The sequence below is a fragment of the Rhincodon typus genome, chromosome 4 (genome assembly GCF_021869965.1).
Source record: "Rhincodon typus isolate 14 chromosome 4, sRhiTyp1.1, whole genome shotgun sequence".
NCBI classification, from domain to species: domain Eukaryota; kingdom Metazoa; phylum Chordata; class Chondrichthyes; order Orectolobiformes; family Rhincodontidae; genus Rhincodon; species Rhincodon typus.
The window spans coordinates 34,568,289-34,585,509 of record NC_063335.1 but is presented as its reverse complement, the minus strand read 5'-3'; the positions used below and the strand labels follow the sequence as shown (position 1 = coordinate 34,585,509).

General features: G+C 41.4%; 1 protein-coding gene across 1 annotated transcript in view; it reads left to right on the top strand.

Moving 5' to 3' along the window:
- Positions 1 to 17,221, top strand: part of angpt1 (angiopoietin 1) — a 177,560-nt gene that overhangs the window by 135,994 nt on the left and 24,345 nt on the right. The window contains exons 5-7 of the mRNA XM_048595854.1: positions 3,433 to 3,554; positions 11,107 to 11,208; positions 16,649 to 16,815. Of these exons, the coding sequence (XP_048451811.1) occupies positions 3,433 to 3,554; positions 11,107 to 11,208; positions 16,649 to 16,815 (391 nt within the window). The remainder of the gene's footprint in view (positions 1 to 3,432; positions 3,555 to 11,106; positions 11,209 to 16,648; positions 16,816 to 17,221) is intronic.

The following is a 17,221-nucleotide window of genomic DNA, read 5'->3' as shown; positions in this document are numbered from 1 at the left end:
AAGTTTCAAAATCTCCCCTCCCCCCACCGCATCCCAAAACCAGTCCAGCTCGTCCCTGCCTCCCTAACCTGTTCTTCCTCCCACCTATCCCCTCCTCCCACCTCAAGCCGCACCTCCATCTCCTACCGACCAACCTCATCCCGCCCCCTTGACCTGTCCGTCCTCCCTGGACTGACCTATCCTCTTCCTAACTCCCTACCTACACTCACCTTTACTGGCTCCATCCCCGCCTCTTCGACCTGTTTGTTTCCTCTCCACCTATCCTCTCCTCTATCCCTCTTCTATCCGCCTCCCACTCTCTCCCTATTTATTTCAAAACCCCCTTCCCCTCCCCCTTTTCTGATGAAGGGTCTAGGCCCGAAACGTCAGCCTCTCTGCTCCTATGATGCTGCTTGGCCTGCTGTGTTCATCCAGCCCTGCACCTTGTTGTCTCGGATTCTCCAGCATCTGCAGTTCCTACTATTTCTGATTCCTTTACAAAGTTATGAGTCTAAAGAATGGAAATATTTCCCCTGCTCCCATTGACTCCGTTTTTTTTTAGTGGTCCTTGACCCCACACCAGATCAAACACTGCCTTGATATCAAGGGCAGTTGCTCACACCTCACCCCTGGAATTCAGCTCATTAGTCTATGTTTGGATCATGGCTGTAATGAGGTCATGAGCTGAGTGGCCTTGGTGGAACCGAAACTGAGCCTCAGTGAGCAGGTTATTCCTTTACATGTGATGCTTGATAACACTGTCAACAACTCCTTCCATCGCTTTGCAGATAATCAAGAGCAGACCAATGGCATAGTAATTGGCCATTGATTGGATTTGTCCTGCTTTTTGTGTATGGGGCATACGTGGGCAATTTTTGACATTGTCAAGTAGATGCTAGTGTGGTAACAGTCCTGGAAGAGCTTGGCCAGGGAGCTGCAAGTTCTGAAGTATTAGTCTTCAGTATTCTTGCTAGAATGTTGTCAGGGCCTTTTTACTATCCAGTGCCTCCAACTGATATTATGTGGAGTGAATTGAATTGGCTGAAGTCTGCCATCTGTGATGCTTGGATCCTCTGTTGGATCTCTGTAGGAGGCTGAGATGGATCATCCATTTGACATATCTGGCTGAAGATAGATGCAAATCTTTAGCACTAATGTATTGGGTACCTTCATCAGAGAAGATTCAGACACTTTGGAACCTCCACCTTCAGTGAGTTTTTTAATTGTCTACCACCATTTGCAGTTGTTTGTGGCAGACCTGCATATCCATTGGCCATGGCATTGCTTAAGCCTGTCTATTGCATGCTGCTGCTTGGTACGCAAGTAATCCTGTTTTGTAGCTTTTCCAGGTTGACAGTTTATTTAAGCATGCGTGGTGCTGTTCCTGATCTACCCTCCTGCACTCTTCAGTGAACTGGGGTTGATCTCCTAGCTTGATGGTAATAGTAGACTGGGGTATATGCAAGATCATAAGGTTACAAATTTTGGTTGATTACCATTGTACCCACAGTTACCAATGGGTGCCTAGTCTTGAGTGGGTAGATCAGTTTAAATCTGTTCCATTTGGCATGGTGGTGGTGCCATACAACACGATGGAGGTTATCTTGATGTGAAATCAGCACTTCATTTCCACAAGGACTGTGCATGGTCACTGCTACCAATACTAGAATAGACAGATGCATCTGAACAATGTTGGTAGTAAGTGATAACCAGATGCAAGTTTTCTTGCCCATGTTTGACATGATGCTACGTGTTTTATAGGGGTGCAGAGTCAATATTGAGGACTCCCAGAGCGATTTCCTCCCAAGTAAATAACACTATGCTGCCACCTCTGCTGGGACTGTCCTGCTGATGGGACAGAATAAGCCCAGGGATGATGAAAGTGATGGTGATGATTGGGACATTGTCTGTAACGTGTGTTTCCATGATTATCACTATCTCAAGCAGTTGCTTGACCAGTCTGTGGGACAGCTCTGACAATTTTTGCACAAGCCCCCAGATGTTAGTTGAGGGAACTTTGTAGAGTTGACAGGGCTGTGTTTGCCATTGTCGTTTCTCATGCCTAGATCATTGTCAAGTGATTGGTCAGTTTCATTCCTTTCTTTACACCCTGTAGCACTTTGATACTATGGAGTGGCTTGCTGTTTCATTTCAGAGGACATGTAAAGTTCAACCACGTTAGCTTTCATTAATAGAGGGATTGAGTTCAAGAGCCGTGAAGTCATGCTCCAGCTATACAAAAGCCTGGTTCGGCCACATCTGGAGTATTGTGTCCAGTTCTGGTCACCTCATTACAGGAAAGATTTGAAAGCGTTAGAAAAGGTGCAGAGGAGATTTACCAGGATGTTGCCTGGAATAGAGGGAAGGTCTTACGAGGAAAGGTTGAGAGAGCTAGGGCTTTTCTCTTTAGAATGATGAAGGATGAGAGGTGACTTGATAGAGGTGTATAAAATGATCAGCGGTATAGATAGAGTAGACAGCTAGAGACTTTTTCCTAGGGTGGAGGTAGCTTTTACGAGGGGACATAGTTTTAAAGTGAAAGGAGGCAGATATTGGGGAGACGTCAGAGGTAAGTTCTTTACTCAGAGAGTGGTAGGGGTGTGGAATGCATTGCTGGAGAGGGTAGTGGAATCGGCCTCATTAGGGGCATTTAAGCGGCTATTAGATAGGCATACGGATGATAGTATAAGGTAGGGGTGGAGGTTAGATCGACCTTAGGTTTAGGGTAAAAGTTCAGCACAACATTGTGGGCCGAAGGGCCTGTACTGTGCAGTACTGTTCTAAGTTCTATGTTCTACGTTCTATTGCAGTGGGCCTGCAGTCGCATGTAAACCAGGTAAGAACAGCAAATGTTTTTCCCCAAAGGGCATTGGTGAACAACAGTTGTTACATAGTCACCATTAGAACAGCTTTTAATTCCAGGTCTTTTAAATTAAATTCAAGGTTTGCTATTTGTCATAGTAGGATTTGAGGTCATGCCCTTTGATAATTAAGTTGGGTTTCTGAATTACTAGTCAACTGAAATTACCAGTTGGCCATTGCCTCCTGTATGAAATAATATTTCTGGATCTCTTACATTCATCTGAGCGGGCAGGTGCAATCTTATTTTAATATCTTATCCAAAAGAAGGCATCCCTGACAAAGCAATTGTTGTAGCTGTGGGGTGGGGGAGCTGGAAATAAAAACAGCTAGTTGATGCCACACTGATTTGAGTGTTTACCTGGACATAGAACTTAGCAGGATTGATAAAATCAGAGGAGCAAAGCCCATGTCCTACTGTAGTTTAGTACAGCTTGTCAGTGCTCTGGAATCCAAAGAAAACAATGTCACTCAAACAGACCATGTACTCCGTCTTCAGTTGGAGATGTGTTAGCTTATTTCCCCATTCAATGAGACTTCTCTCCAGACCATGAGAGAACCCTGCATGACCAGTTGTACCTTTTCTCTCTCCAGTTGTAATGAAAGGCACTAAAGAGGAGAAACTGTTCCGGGACTGCGCAGAAGCCTATCAGAGTGGTCACAACACAAGTGGGGTCTACACCATTCGCATCAATAACATGTCAGAACCTAAGAAGGTAAGAATTGCATGGTAGAACTTAGTTTGAAACTTAAGTAATTCATTGGCGCTAGATATGGGACACAAACCAATTGGTGGAAGGAATGGTCCAGAGGATTGGGATATATTGATCCTTTCGCATCAGCAAAAGATGAAAGGCATACTGCAAGCCCTAACCATGTCCTGTGTGGCAGTTTAGTGGGCATGGGAAAGTGCAAAACTGACACAGTATGTTTACGGGGAAGAAGGCCATGGAGTGGGTTCACAAGTGCAAGATGGCAGCATTATTAATGTGGAGCTGAGAAGAGCTCTCTTACTCCACTTCACCTTGCTGCTCTGGTGCGTTTTAATATCTAATCTTTGTGCTTTTATTACTCATGTCTCCAGCTATCTCTTCATTAAACCTAAATTACTGTAGAAAATAGACAAGATACCTATTGGAACATGCATGGCATAAGCTCTGATAGGTTTTTCTTCCAATATAGAGAAGGATCCAAAAACAGATGTTGAAATATTTAATTTGGGCCAAGGATAGATGGCTCAGTATTGTGGAATGTCACATTACCTGTTGGAAAAACCCAGCACTCTATATTGGACACTTCAGTGTCAGTTTGTCAACTGAAAAGTAATGTTGGGAGGGGTCATGGGGAGGATGGGCAATTCATTCTCAATGCCATACTCTCCTGCTGGCCCATAGTCTAGTGCGGTACATCCGAACCAGAGCCAATGATGGTGAAATGTTCATAATGAATGTTGTGTGATTTTCCAGTGCTGGAAGTCAAATATTCTCAGGTTTGTTTGTTATGTCTAGGGTAATAAAATAATCATTCCTTCCTTTTTTTGAACCAGATATGAGCAAAGTGAAAAGTCTTTCCTTCCTGCGTGGTTCTTTATAGTCTTAAGCCCTGGTGACTCGTCCCATTACATGACATAGTACAGAGTCAAAATCAATTTATAGTGACCAGCAACCCCACACACACATGCATATGCAAACAGACAGAGACAGGCTTTGAAACTTGAGACAGGAGAACTATAGAGCATTGCAAATACGCCAAGATTAAATCAACCAGAAATTAGTTCATGTGCTCACTTTGCACCTTGAATTACGAAGCAGTTATTTAATTTGTTTGTCAATTCCTACATTTCAAGAATAAATTCTTAAATATAGACATTTGCTTGAAAGTCACAAATAATTGTTGCCATTGATACATATATTCCAACTTGTTTAGCAAAGTTACAAAAAGTGTTCGAAATGCGCTTTTCTTATCTAAATGATTAATTGTCTATATGCTAAGTGCATCACATTGACAATGGCCTTTAGTTTAACTCTAAGCTCTAAACTGGTTTTTAATTAGAGGTGCTGCTCCCAAGTTTAACCATGTGTTTTCTTTGTCTTTCTGTTCTCTTCCAATTCTAGCTTCTCCCATGCTCTTTGCTCTACCATCGAAAGTTTTGTTTTCAGCTGCCCGGACCCTAAACTCAGGAATTCCTTCTATTAATCTGCCTTTCCCTCTTTCCTCTTAAGACAGTCCTTAAAACTTACCTCTTTGAGGAAGCTGTTGGTTATTTGACTTGGTGTGTCAATTTCCGAACAGTCCTGTGGAGGATTTTGGGATATTTTGGTACACTAAACGCACTTTAGAAATGCACTTTGTTCTCTGGCCATTGTCTGCATGATCATTAATGCAAAGCTACTATGCAGTCCCAGTTAAATTTTAGCAAGTTATATCGATGAGCAGTTAAGTCTGAGCCTCTAACTAGATTACTGCACAGTGCTGAAATTATTGGAATATAATAATGAAAGGTGATTACCAGCAGAAACAGGGTGAGTGGAAGGTTAAGTTACTTTGCCACACAATTGACTTTAACGGAGAGGATAAGCAGCCTTCAAACTGACTGCCAAGTGCCTCACCGGTAATATGGCTGCTGCCGTTCTGGGAAGCTCAACAGTCAAATGAACAATGCACTGCTTTATTAAAATGACTGGCCCCTTTCAAAATGAAAATTTTGGTCCCATGATGTAAATAAGACATGGATCACCAGCTTGCGTGATAGCATACACCATTCTTACTCTGCCCAATCCCACAGGTGCTGGAACTGAAGCAGCTCAGAAAAATCCACTCTTGAATTATTATAGCGAATGCTGGAGGAACAGGAATGAATCTCAGAAAGAATCTCTGTGCGACATCCGAATGTCCTGCTTGGCCTAGAGTTTAGGATAAATTCCAGCTTTCCGGATGATTTCACAGCTTCCCCATGTATGATTAGCAGGAGTATGAACATCTTCCAAATCCCTCAAGGGAACTAGCTGTCTCCCAGACCTGGAATAACTCCCCTCTCCCTCTGGAGACAGATTTCCTCCACAATGTTCTCCCTATATTTTCCTTTCCCCTAGTCTCTGCCATGCTTCTCCTCCCCTTATATGTCCTCTTCCCTATCTCCAGCTGCTCTGCACCTCCCTCCCCCAACTACCAGAATGTGATGATGTCTACACTCTTGTGAGTGAACATTTATAAGTTTTATTAAACAAATGTATTTATAAAGTAGGGTAAAAGATGACATCCTTCTGGAATGTTACTATGACATAGCTCCATTCATACATGCTCAGTAGCCTTCTTAGAACAAAAGTATAAATAACCTTGTACTGCATATTGTGCCCCCTCTCCAAAGTTCTTTCAGGTACACCTTTTAACTATTACCGTTTAACTCTGAGCATTTATCTCTTTAATCTAACTTACTCCCCACCCCCATCCCTGCATTTAACTCTGGTCTGAGGTATTATTTTCCAACAGCATTCTCAGCTCTCTTGGAGGACACTCAGAATCTATTTATTCCCTTATAATTATCTGGAACGGTGAATGCAGGCTTGGAGTCAAATGGTAGCTTCTCCCTAGCCAAAAGCTTTTCTTGAACTCCATCAGAAAGTAGACGTGTTCATCAACAATAAAGAAACAGACTTCTGCACCAGGAGCTAGAAGAATTTCTTATGATGTACTATGGGCTGCAGGCTGGATTGCAATGTGGCTATATGTTCACCTGTATTTCTCAGGCTTTTTTCTGCAGATGATCTCTATTCCTAACAAGGGCTTGCTACCACCTGATGGTCTTGTGCAAACATAAATGAAGATTTTTGCTTCTCTCTCTCAACAGTGTCCTTCTTAAATGTAAGATCATCATTGACTAATTGCTACAGAATGTTTTCCACACCTAATAGTGATCTTGAAGTTCTGAATACCACTGTGAAACAGAGACTTCTTCCTCCATCAATGTATCTCTGTAGCCTTTTCTTTTTAGTCTCCAAGGTTAGATGGTATTATGATTGATAGTAGCTGGGGCTTTACTTCAACAGTCTCTTTGAAGTAGTTGGACTGCTCCAATTCTTATTGAACTTTGATTTGTTCGAGCACCTTTTGATGCTCAACTTTGAGCTTTGCCAAGGCATTGTGTTGTTAGAAGTTTTACGGTTTCCTCTTTCTCTTTGCTGTGAGGTGGCGTGAGTGCTCATGGATTCAGAATGGGTTTCATTTGCAGGCCTTTGTTGGCTTATTATAGATTAAACATTTGGGAACGTTGAATATGGGCCTGACCTGATTTGGACCTAAGCATAACCTTTTCCCTAAAGAGCTTTCCTGAAATTACTTGTCTCACTCACACACACACACACAACCCCTGGAAGAATTTCTTTTGATCCTCAGTAGTATCTACATCGTGGACAGTTGCAAACAGGGAAGGTCTGTTCTCAAGGTTTCTTAAGGTAGGTTGAGATTGCCTATTGCTGCTTTAGCAAATCGCTTGAAAGTCGCCATATAAATGTAATGCTTAGTATTCAGCATTGCTGGTTGAGCATTGTAGACACTGATGTGGAACGTCCCTGTCACAACAAGAAGCAATGGAGGGTGCAGTTCCCATTTCCCCTTGTAACTGCTACCATCCCAACATGTTAGAAACCCTCTGCTTAATAAAGTGGACTGAGTCAGAGTCAATGACCGACTCCAGGAAGATTTTCTGTACCAGTGGATAAAAGTCTGGTCTGCTGAACTGCACCACTTGTAGTAACACAAGGTCTTGTTTAGACTGTAAAAATTCTGATCAAGCTTCATCCAACACTCCCAATACAATGTGATCCCCTCTGAATTCTTCTTTCAAAGTTCCATACACAATTTTGTGTGATGCAGTGTAAATCATTTATAAAGGAATTGAGGGATTCACTCCCACTTGGTTGTTCTAATTAAACTTTGTCAACTATAAATGGGTTTCATTTTAAATTGAAATAGGCTGTGAAGCTTTACTTACATTATTGCTGATGATGTTACAATTTCTTTTGCTATACATTATTGCTGAGAATGACACCAGCGCTGCTGTTGATTAGGTTCAGCAACATACTGACCTGGTCATTGTCTGACTTTCCACTGAGACCTGAAACAGTACCATATCTGGTAAACTGTCAGTGCCATTGTACCTAATTTATGGCTTGGCCAGGACCCTACACAATCTCTACAGGGTCCAATAAAGGCAAGGCTTTTTCCATCCTAGATGGATTTGCTATGTGGGGTTTTTGTGACCCAAACACTTTCTTTTCTTTCCCTTGTTTTATCAGATTTTGAATGGACTTTCCCTCTTTGCAGTCCGTTGCACAGGTATTCTCTCTTGTGTGGTTATCTCTTTCTCTAAAGATTTCTGATGTGCAGGAATATATTACTCACTGTGACAAACTGATTGTTTTCCTTGACTCCTTGTAATTTTTCCTGCTGTGAGTTTTATCTGGGCTTTCCCTCTCTCCTATTCAATGTCTATGTAAATCTTGAGTCCCTTGATCACTGATCTGTGTTGTCACTGAGCTTCTCTTTGGGTATTTCCTCCAACTCTGGATTGACTTTGTGCTTCACCTGTAACATTGTACTACCACTACTCTCCACTTCAGGCACTCTTGGTCACTTGCCTCTAGTGCCATGAGTCCGGCCACTGTTCCCATTGTGTAGTAAGATGACAGCTACACTCTGTCAAGTGAATATTTAGCAAGCTTTAGTTAACATAACCATTTACAAGGCACAGCAAGAGAGAACATCTTTCTGGAACCTTACAGGCCTTACACTTCCATGTGATCTGATGTCATAATGACATAGTTTCTTTTGCACATGGTCAATATTCTTAGAGTAAAGGTATAATGAGCCCTTCACTATATCCTCCCGCCCTCTTACATTTCCACTCCCACAAGACTCCCAATTTTACCAATTATTTGGAAGTCAATGAATGGCCAAGAGCTGACCAATCATTGCCTCCTAACACCTACCTTTTGTGCTTTTACCAGTCTGTTCTGGTAGCAAAACAAGGAGTTAAAATACTACAGGTCTGAAACATCCCATCCATTCTGCATTCCTCATCCTCTTGAAACTTCACTCTGCTTGAAGCTGACTACTACCATCAGACAGAAATCACATGAATTTGTAAAAGGAAGAAATTAAGCTGAGAATTATAAAACCATTAATCCTTTGTCAATTGGTGGAAAAACCCATCTGGTTCACTAATGTCCTTCAGGGAAGGAAACTGCCATCTTTACCCAGTCTGGCCAACATGTGACTCCAGACCCACAGCAATGTGATTGACTCTTAACTGCCCTCTGGGCAATTAGGGATGGGCAATAAATGCTGCCTAGCCAGCGACGCTCTCATCCCATGGATGAATGAAAAAAAATTCACCCTCACTGATGGAACAGTTCTGAATACAATTCTATGTCAGCCTCTCCCAGTCTCAACTCATTGATCTGAGCACCACATTTCACCATCACTTACACTGTATTTATTTGATTCAAATCATAAGATTTAAATGAAAAACTAATGGGACAAAGTAAAGAGACTTTAATTTAGTCACTTGGTTGTGCCAAGTTTCACACTTTTGGTGTATGATGTAATTTGACCCTCTCGAGTACAGAATACTCACACCCAATGGCTCTCGGTAGAATTATATCTGATGGAATAACATTATCAACACTTATTAAACTTCCTTGAATCCAGTACAGGCTATTAACTTCACATTAACCAGCTGCTCACAGCTGTACTGTTAGGAGTAAGCTCCCAACAATGATATTACGAGAAATATGTGACCATTCTGGCTGTTTGCCATGACATCAGTCATGTGTTAATGGCAAGAAAAATACCTGCTGGCACATTGAAATAGGAATCTGGGCTGATTTCTTCAGAATAGCAATTGATGTTCACGTGTCTAAATCCCTTTGTTGTACATAAGAATTGTCTGAAATGTACAGAATGTGTTGTTTTGAAATTCCTACATGGCTTTGTCCTACCTTATCTCTGCACTCTCTAGCCCCACAACTCTCCGTATATCTGCAGCCTCCAATTCTGGCCTCTTGAGCATCCCTGATTTTAAATGACTCACCGTTGTGTCTGTGCCTTCATGCTGAGGCCCTCAGCCCTGAAATTCCTTCCCTAAACCTCTGTCTCCTTTTTCAAAGATTGCACATTAAATCCAAATACTGATCAAGGCGTGGGAGGCTTGAGGATTCCTTATGATGTCCAAATGTTTTGCTCCTCTTGACCCTGATACAGAAACTCCAAAAATAATGTCAATTGAAATTTACCATGCTGGGACTCTCCTTAACCACAGACTGCACCTGAGGGTGTTTTGCCTTGGTTTGTGGGGACAGGGGGAGACAGCCCCATTTAGCATCTGCGCGTTTACAGAAGGACCTTCTGTGGCTGTCTATTCCTCACCCACTCCAATGAATCATAACCATGGCCCAGTGGGAAGACAGTGGGATTGTGTAGGGGGGAGATTTCATTCAAACTGCAGTCCTTTGCACTTCCCCCACCCCGACTCCAGCTTCTAGCAGCAGTAGGGAAGAGTTAAAATCAGTGTCTGGGAGATGTATTCAATTCCCCAGCACTGACATCCATCACATTGATGCTAACAAGCTGAGTCTCTAGGAGCTTTTATTGTTTTATAAGTACCTGTCAACATTGAGTGATGGGTTTAGCTTGAGTCTGAAGCCAGCATCTCAGCATAAATGACCTGTGTGAAAGTTACTGTACAAATATATCAGTGGGACACCAATGTTAAAATCTCTTGGGGATATTTTGAGAAATGATGTACTCTTCAGCCTCCCTCATCCAATCTCTTCCACTTCACAAGTAAAACACTTACTTTATTACAGAAAGACACTTTTCAATTATAAGAACATTAAGTGGGGGATTATTCTTAATATTAATCTACTTTGAGATTCATATCAAGCGCGAAGTACAGGAACAGGCCAGTCAATCAAATTGGTCCATGGTGGTATTGATGGCCCACACAAACTTCCTCCCTCTCTACTTTATCTCACCTTCACATTTCCTTTTGTTGCTTTCTCCCTCATGTGTTTATCTATCCTCTCTTAAATGCATCTATGTTATCCTTATCTTTGTTATATTAATGATATCAATAACGTTACTACCCTAAAGCCTATGATTAAGATTGGTGTGGAAGATATTGCTGCATAAACTGATTGAAGCTTTCACACAGCTCTCTCTCTCTCTGTCTCACAGTTGTGTCTAACCACTCAGTGTCTTTTTCCACAGGTGTACTGTAACATGGAGACAGTAGGAGGTGGTTGGATGGTCATACAGCACAGGAGAGATGGTAGTGTAGATTTTCACCGGACCTGGAAAGAATATAAAATGGTAAGTGAGACCTTTCAGTCAATGTACGTGACGTGGATTGAGTGAAACAAAAACATACAACTGATGAGAGAAACAGTATTCATTCACATTAGCTGAAACTTTAAATCCCAAATATTCTGGAGAATCATGATTATTTAACCTTTGTTTAGTGACATGGGAACAGGAAGAGGCCATTCAGCATGTTTTACTATTCAATTTGTTTAAACTACCCACCTTGCTTCTGTGACCTTAATATCTTATTTGGTCTGTGCTCTAGCTGTCCAGGCCCAAAACACTGGAATTTCTTCCATAAAACACACCTCCACCTCTCCTTATGGTCTTTAAAATCACAGGTTACTACAGTATGGAAACAGGCCATTTGGCTCATCGAGTCCACACCAATCCTCTGAACAGCATCCCACCCAAACCCACTCCCCGTAACCCTGCAATTACCATGGCCAATCCGTCTAATCTGCACAGGTTTGGATGGTGGGATGAAACTACAGCACCTGGAGGACCCTCACGCAGACTCAGGGAGAATGTGCAAATTCCACACAAACAGTCGCCTGAGGGTGGAATCAAACCCGGGTCTCTGGCACCGTGAGGCAGCAGTGCTAACCACTGAGTCACCATGCTGCCCTTTATAACTTCTGCTTCTTTGACCAAACCTGGTCACCTGTCTAAGTATTTCTTAAGGTAGCTTGTCCAATTTTGTTTGAGAATGGTCCTATGCAGCATCAGCATTTTATTACATTAAAGATGCTACATAATTGCAATTTGTTGTTGATGCTGAGTTCCAGATTTTCATTCCGTTTTGACGAAGTGCTGCTTGACATCACCCCTGAACAGTCTGGCTCCAGTTTTAAGGTCCTGACCCCCATCCCTTTGTTCTGGAATCTTCATTCCACCAAAGGAAATAGTTTATCACTATCTGCCCTATCAAACACCTCAAACAAATCTCCTTTATTCTTTTAAGATCAAAGGAATACAGCAGGGTACGAAATACTTTCATTTTCAACACCTCCCCTTGAGATTTTCTCTTTTTGATACTTTTGGTTTTCAGAGGCTGTGTTCTCATTCTCACAAACTCTCATTTATTAGGTTCCGCTGTTAAGAGGTAACATCATCTCCTGTATTTATGTAATTATAAAGGCTATTTGACATAGCAGCAGAATTAGAAGAGTTCATCAATATCCCCAAGAATTATTAATTTTCTATTAAATTGAATGTTTTAAAGTATTTTTCTTTCAGAATAATCGATACACAGCTCTACACACAGAAATAATATCCCTAAACACACCTTCAAGATTGATGAGGTCACAGCTAATGCATTTCTAGTACATATATACAAATTTGGAATAGAAGCGTCATCTATGAAACCTAATTTAATTTTTTTTTTAAACCCTGGTATCATTCTGGTGAATCTATACTCCATCCTCTTCAAGGCCAATATGGCCTTCTTGAGGTCTGGTACCCAGAGCAAGAAGAACTACTAGAAATGGGCTCTGAATAGATTTCCGTACATTTGCAGCATAATTTCCACTCCTTTATATCCACTCCCTGGGAGAGAATTCCAGGTGTTAAGTACCACTTGGTGGGATGAGCAGGAGTGAGTTTTGGTGTTGGACGTTTCTTTCATCAGTGAGTGAGAATGAGCAATTGATTTGACTGCTGCTTTGTCAGTAAAGGGTTAAAACGCAAACAAACCTGTGTGCTAAATGAAAACACCAGAATTATGATGGGACTGAGCATAAATCTGGACAAGACTGGCCAAAATTCCTTAGCCACTGCTTGATATTCAGTTGCAATGGTCTACACTCAATGGGAAAATAAACTTCAATTATGTTATGAAATGCCATGCCTAAGTATCAGGATTTCTTGTAATCCTATAAAGTGTTTGAAATATCTAACCACAAATTGATAACAGATTTTTTAAAAACAAATCTCTGAGTATCCAAAGGATCAAAACACTGTTTGTTCAATTCTCACTTTGACTTTACCATCCTGCTGGATTAGGCAGATAGTGGCAGAACTCAAGAGGGGGCTGCCTGTTGTCTGAGTCAACAGGTGAAGGGCTTGCATCCCACTCCGGGAAGTCCCAGAAAGTGGAAATTGGAGCGCCGAGAATTTGGAATTCTAAATTAGCATCTAATCGGGATCCTCATATCTGGTAGATGTAGGTGGCACCAACCCCTCGTCATATGCATTGCGGGGACCACACCTGACCTAGCAGTGTAGGATGTGCCCTCATCACTACCACCATGTCCACTGGGGGAAAGGTGGTGATGGTCAATGGAAGAAGCATTCATGTCACAACTAATAGGAGTGTCCATTGCTCTGAGGATCATACTGATTCCAAAACAACAACTAAAGATCCAAAAATAATATTGACACCAGTTTGTCAGAGTGTGAAGTAAGAATCCTTCCAGTTCTTCAAACATTAAGGGAAGAGTGCAAAGATATTAAAGCAACAACAAAACACATTATAACACACGTGTGGGCTGTTTACAAGCATATTTCTCACAGAATAGCTTTAGTGTCAGACAGCATGCATTATTAGAGTGTTGAGTGAAGATTATTCAGGTACTGTAAATTGTGGTATATACGTTGAGCTGTTGATGACATTTCAAAATGGTGACCGCGCAAAACACTGGTTCATTTTAATACTCAGAATACAAGTTGGGACTTTTTTTGATTGGATTTCTCAAGGTTTCAAAGATAAAGTTATAATTATTTTTAATCAACTGTTCAAAATGATATGAGGTTATACTTGAACCCAGGTTATCTGAATCAGAGATAGGTTACTACTGCCTATACAATACCCTATGTTCACAGCTATGGTAAATACAATAGAGTATGGAAGCAGCTGTGGAAACAAGTGCTGTCAGTCTCTGATGCAAGAACGGAAGAACAAGATCATCGCTGAAGACTTCCTTGAGATACACTTGAATAATATTGTAATGGCTGTGTAACTTGATACCCTCATCCATTTTAATGATTGCACTATGGAGACCTGCCTGAATCCATATCTAAATTGTTTGTTTTATTGGGTTAATGTTAGTAATGTAAAATCTTGGCAAGTTTTCTTAATAGACACATGGAAGGAAATGATCTGTAATTTCAGAAAAAAATGATACATTTATTGCTTTAGTTGAAAGATTGGCTAACTTTCATCAATGCTATTGTTGACCAGGCATTGGTATAAGGTTGTTAACTAAATGTTACCTTTAAGTAGAATTTAACTGTATCTCTTTACCTCATTTCAGATTTTCAAATTTATTAAGCATTCATTGATGAATGGTGCATTGTTAAGTGGCTTGGTCTTCTTTCTGAAAATTGAACATAGGACTCAGATGATCTCACTGGGGAATGGTGAGGTGTCCCTGATGATATAAATTGCGCATTTAAAGAAAGTCCCCATTGCCTTCTGGGTGTCCCTCTTGTCTACTCAGGGGTGGCATGTTGGCTCAGTGGTTAGCACTGTTGCCTCACAGCACCAGGGACCCAGGTTCAATCCCACCTTTGGGCGACAGTCTGTGTTGAGTTTGCACATTCTCCCGTGTCTGCATGGGTTTCTTCTGGGTGCTCCGGTTTCCTCCCACAGTCCAAAGATGTGCATGCTAGGTGAATTGGCCATGCTAAATTGCCAGTAGTGTTCAGGGATGTGTAGATTAGGTGGGTTATAGGGGGATGGGTCTGGGTGGGATGCTCCGAGTGTCGGTGTGGATTTGTTGGGCTGAAGAGCCTGTTTCCACACTGTAGGGATTCTATGATTAAAAAAAACAGGTGAAGGAGGAGTCCACATGGAGGCAGTGAGATTGAGCAGGGTTAAATCACACCAGGGTCAATTTGGTTTGAGCCTGGATTTGGTGAGGGTTAAAATTTCATTTGCCCCCCCCCACCTCTTTGCCCCAGAACAATCTCAGTATTCACTCTGAAAAGTTCTGTGGTCTCCTGTCTTGTACAATTTGTGCTCATCAAACTTATCATGTAGAGCGTGACACATCTAAAACCATTTAACAGTTCCAAGTTGGCAACTTACAATGAGCTTATGTCGGGTTGAACTCTACAAGATAAAAAAGGAAATAAGCACAAAGAAATATATTTTAACCAGAGTTATATTTCATAGTTACTCTGGTTCCCTGAAGGAATGTTCTTGTTCTGATCTATTTATTGTAATTAACTCCCATATGCTAGATTGTTATTCACCCTCACCATTGTGGTTAACCTCTCTGAATTGAGTTTAATGTTGCTTTGGCTCACATTCTTGTTTACATTTTCCTCACTTTGCCTTAAAACTCCACATTCCTCCATCTTAGCTTTCTTTTGCATCTACCCAACTCTTATTGCCCCAGCAGTGGATGCCATGACTTCAGTTGTGTAGACCCCATGCTCTGGAATTCTCTCTTGTATCTTCTCTTCTCTGTAATCCTCCCATTCAGATCTTTCTTAAAGCTTTCAGCAAGCTTTATTTGCCCCTCCTAAAATCTGATTATCGATTCACCATCTGTCTTGGACTAATATCCTCTCTGTGAAGTTCCTTGGGTAAATTTTCCAACATTAAATTTACCAAAGAAAGATAAGTTTTTTGTTAGTTTACAACCTACTGGGATTGTTCTTCTTGGAGGAGCTTAAGAGAGGTATTTAATAAGGGGTATGTATAAACAAAATGCAGGCTTTAATTTGAGGAATTGGGAAGAAATTGTTTCTATTGACAGGAGGGTCAATCAGCAGAGGATGTAGAATTAAGTCAATTAGCAAAAGAATAAGGGGGATGTGTATGGAATGATTTTTATTCAGTAATCTCTTGAGATCTGGAATGTACTGTCTGAGAAGGACAGTGGAAGTAATAATACCAATAGTAACTTTCAAAAGAGAATTGGATAAAGACTGGGAAGGGAAATATTAGAATGGCCAGGAAAGAGCAGGGAAATTGGTTAGCTCTTTCAAAGAGCTGGCACAACAAGGTGGGCTAAATGGTCTCCTGTGAGGTATGATTACTTGTCTCTATGCTTGATGGCTAGATTTTAGGTGTTAAACAGCAGACGAATGACAATTAAACAGGAAATGTTGGAATTTCACACCAGTTCAGGCAGAATCCAAAAGAGACAAGATAGGTTAACATTCTGGAATGAACCCTGTATTGGAACTCAGTTCCAATGTTTCTTTTTCTTGTTTCAGATTTCCAGTATTCACTTAATATCCATTTTTAAAAAAATGTAGAAACCGTGGATTGGACCCTGAACTGCCTTCAGCTGCCAATGTGTAGCAGGAAATGCCACATCCACAGCCCTTGTTTTGAACATCTTTCTGCAGGAGACATCACACCAGCATCAAGTTCTGTGAAATTGTTCATGCACTTGCAAAGAATGCACCTTGTGCTTTTTGTTGATGGAACAAATGTCTTCCCTTGAATGTTTGAGCTGGTGTACAGACATTGTTTGTTATGCTTTTTTGGTAGGGCTTTGGGAATCCAGCTGGAGAATACTGGCTCGGCAATGAGATGATCTTCCTTCAAACAAACCGGCGACAGTACTCACTGAGAATTGATCTGAGAGACTGGGAGGGAAACCAGGCCTATTCCTTCTATGAGAAGATGCAAGTGGCAAGTGAAAAAGAAAACTACAGGTAGAGAATATTGGTACATTAGCTGCTTTTCCCAGTCTTGTAGGAACTGCTAGACACAGAAAGATCCAAAGTTCATCTTGCTCAATCTCCAACAGCCTGATAGGGTCACTGATCAATCACAGTGATCAATCACTATCAATGAGTCCACAACTGACCCAGAAATGAGTGAGGTGGTTGAGTGCATCAGGAACTGTAGGGTCCTCCCAAACCACACTCACTACACGTCATCCCCCAAATGATGTATGTACTGGTCCCCAAAATATTGTTTCCTGAAAGAAATCTTTTGTTTGAATGAATCTGGGTCCATTGGATTGATTTGATAGAAGAAACACGTGACCACGAATACAGGATAGAGGAGTCTGTCTGGGAATCAAGGGATATGGGTAGCAGCTGACAAAGTGGAGTT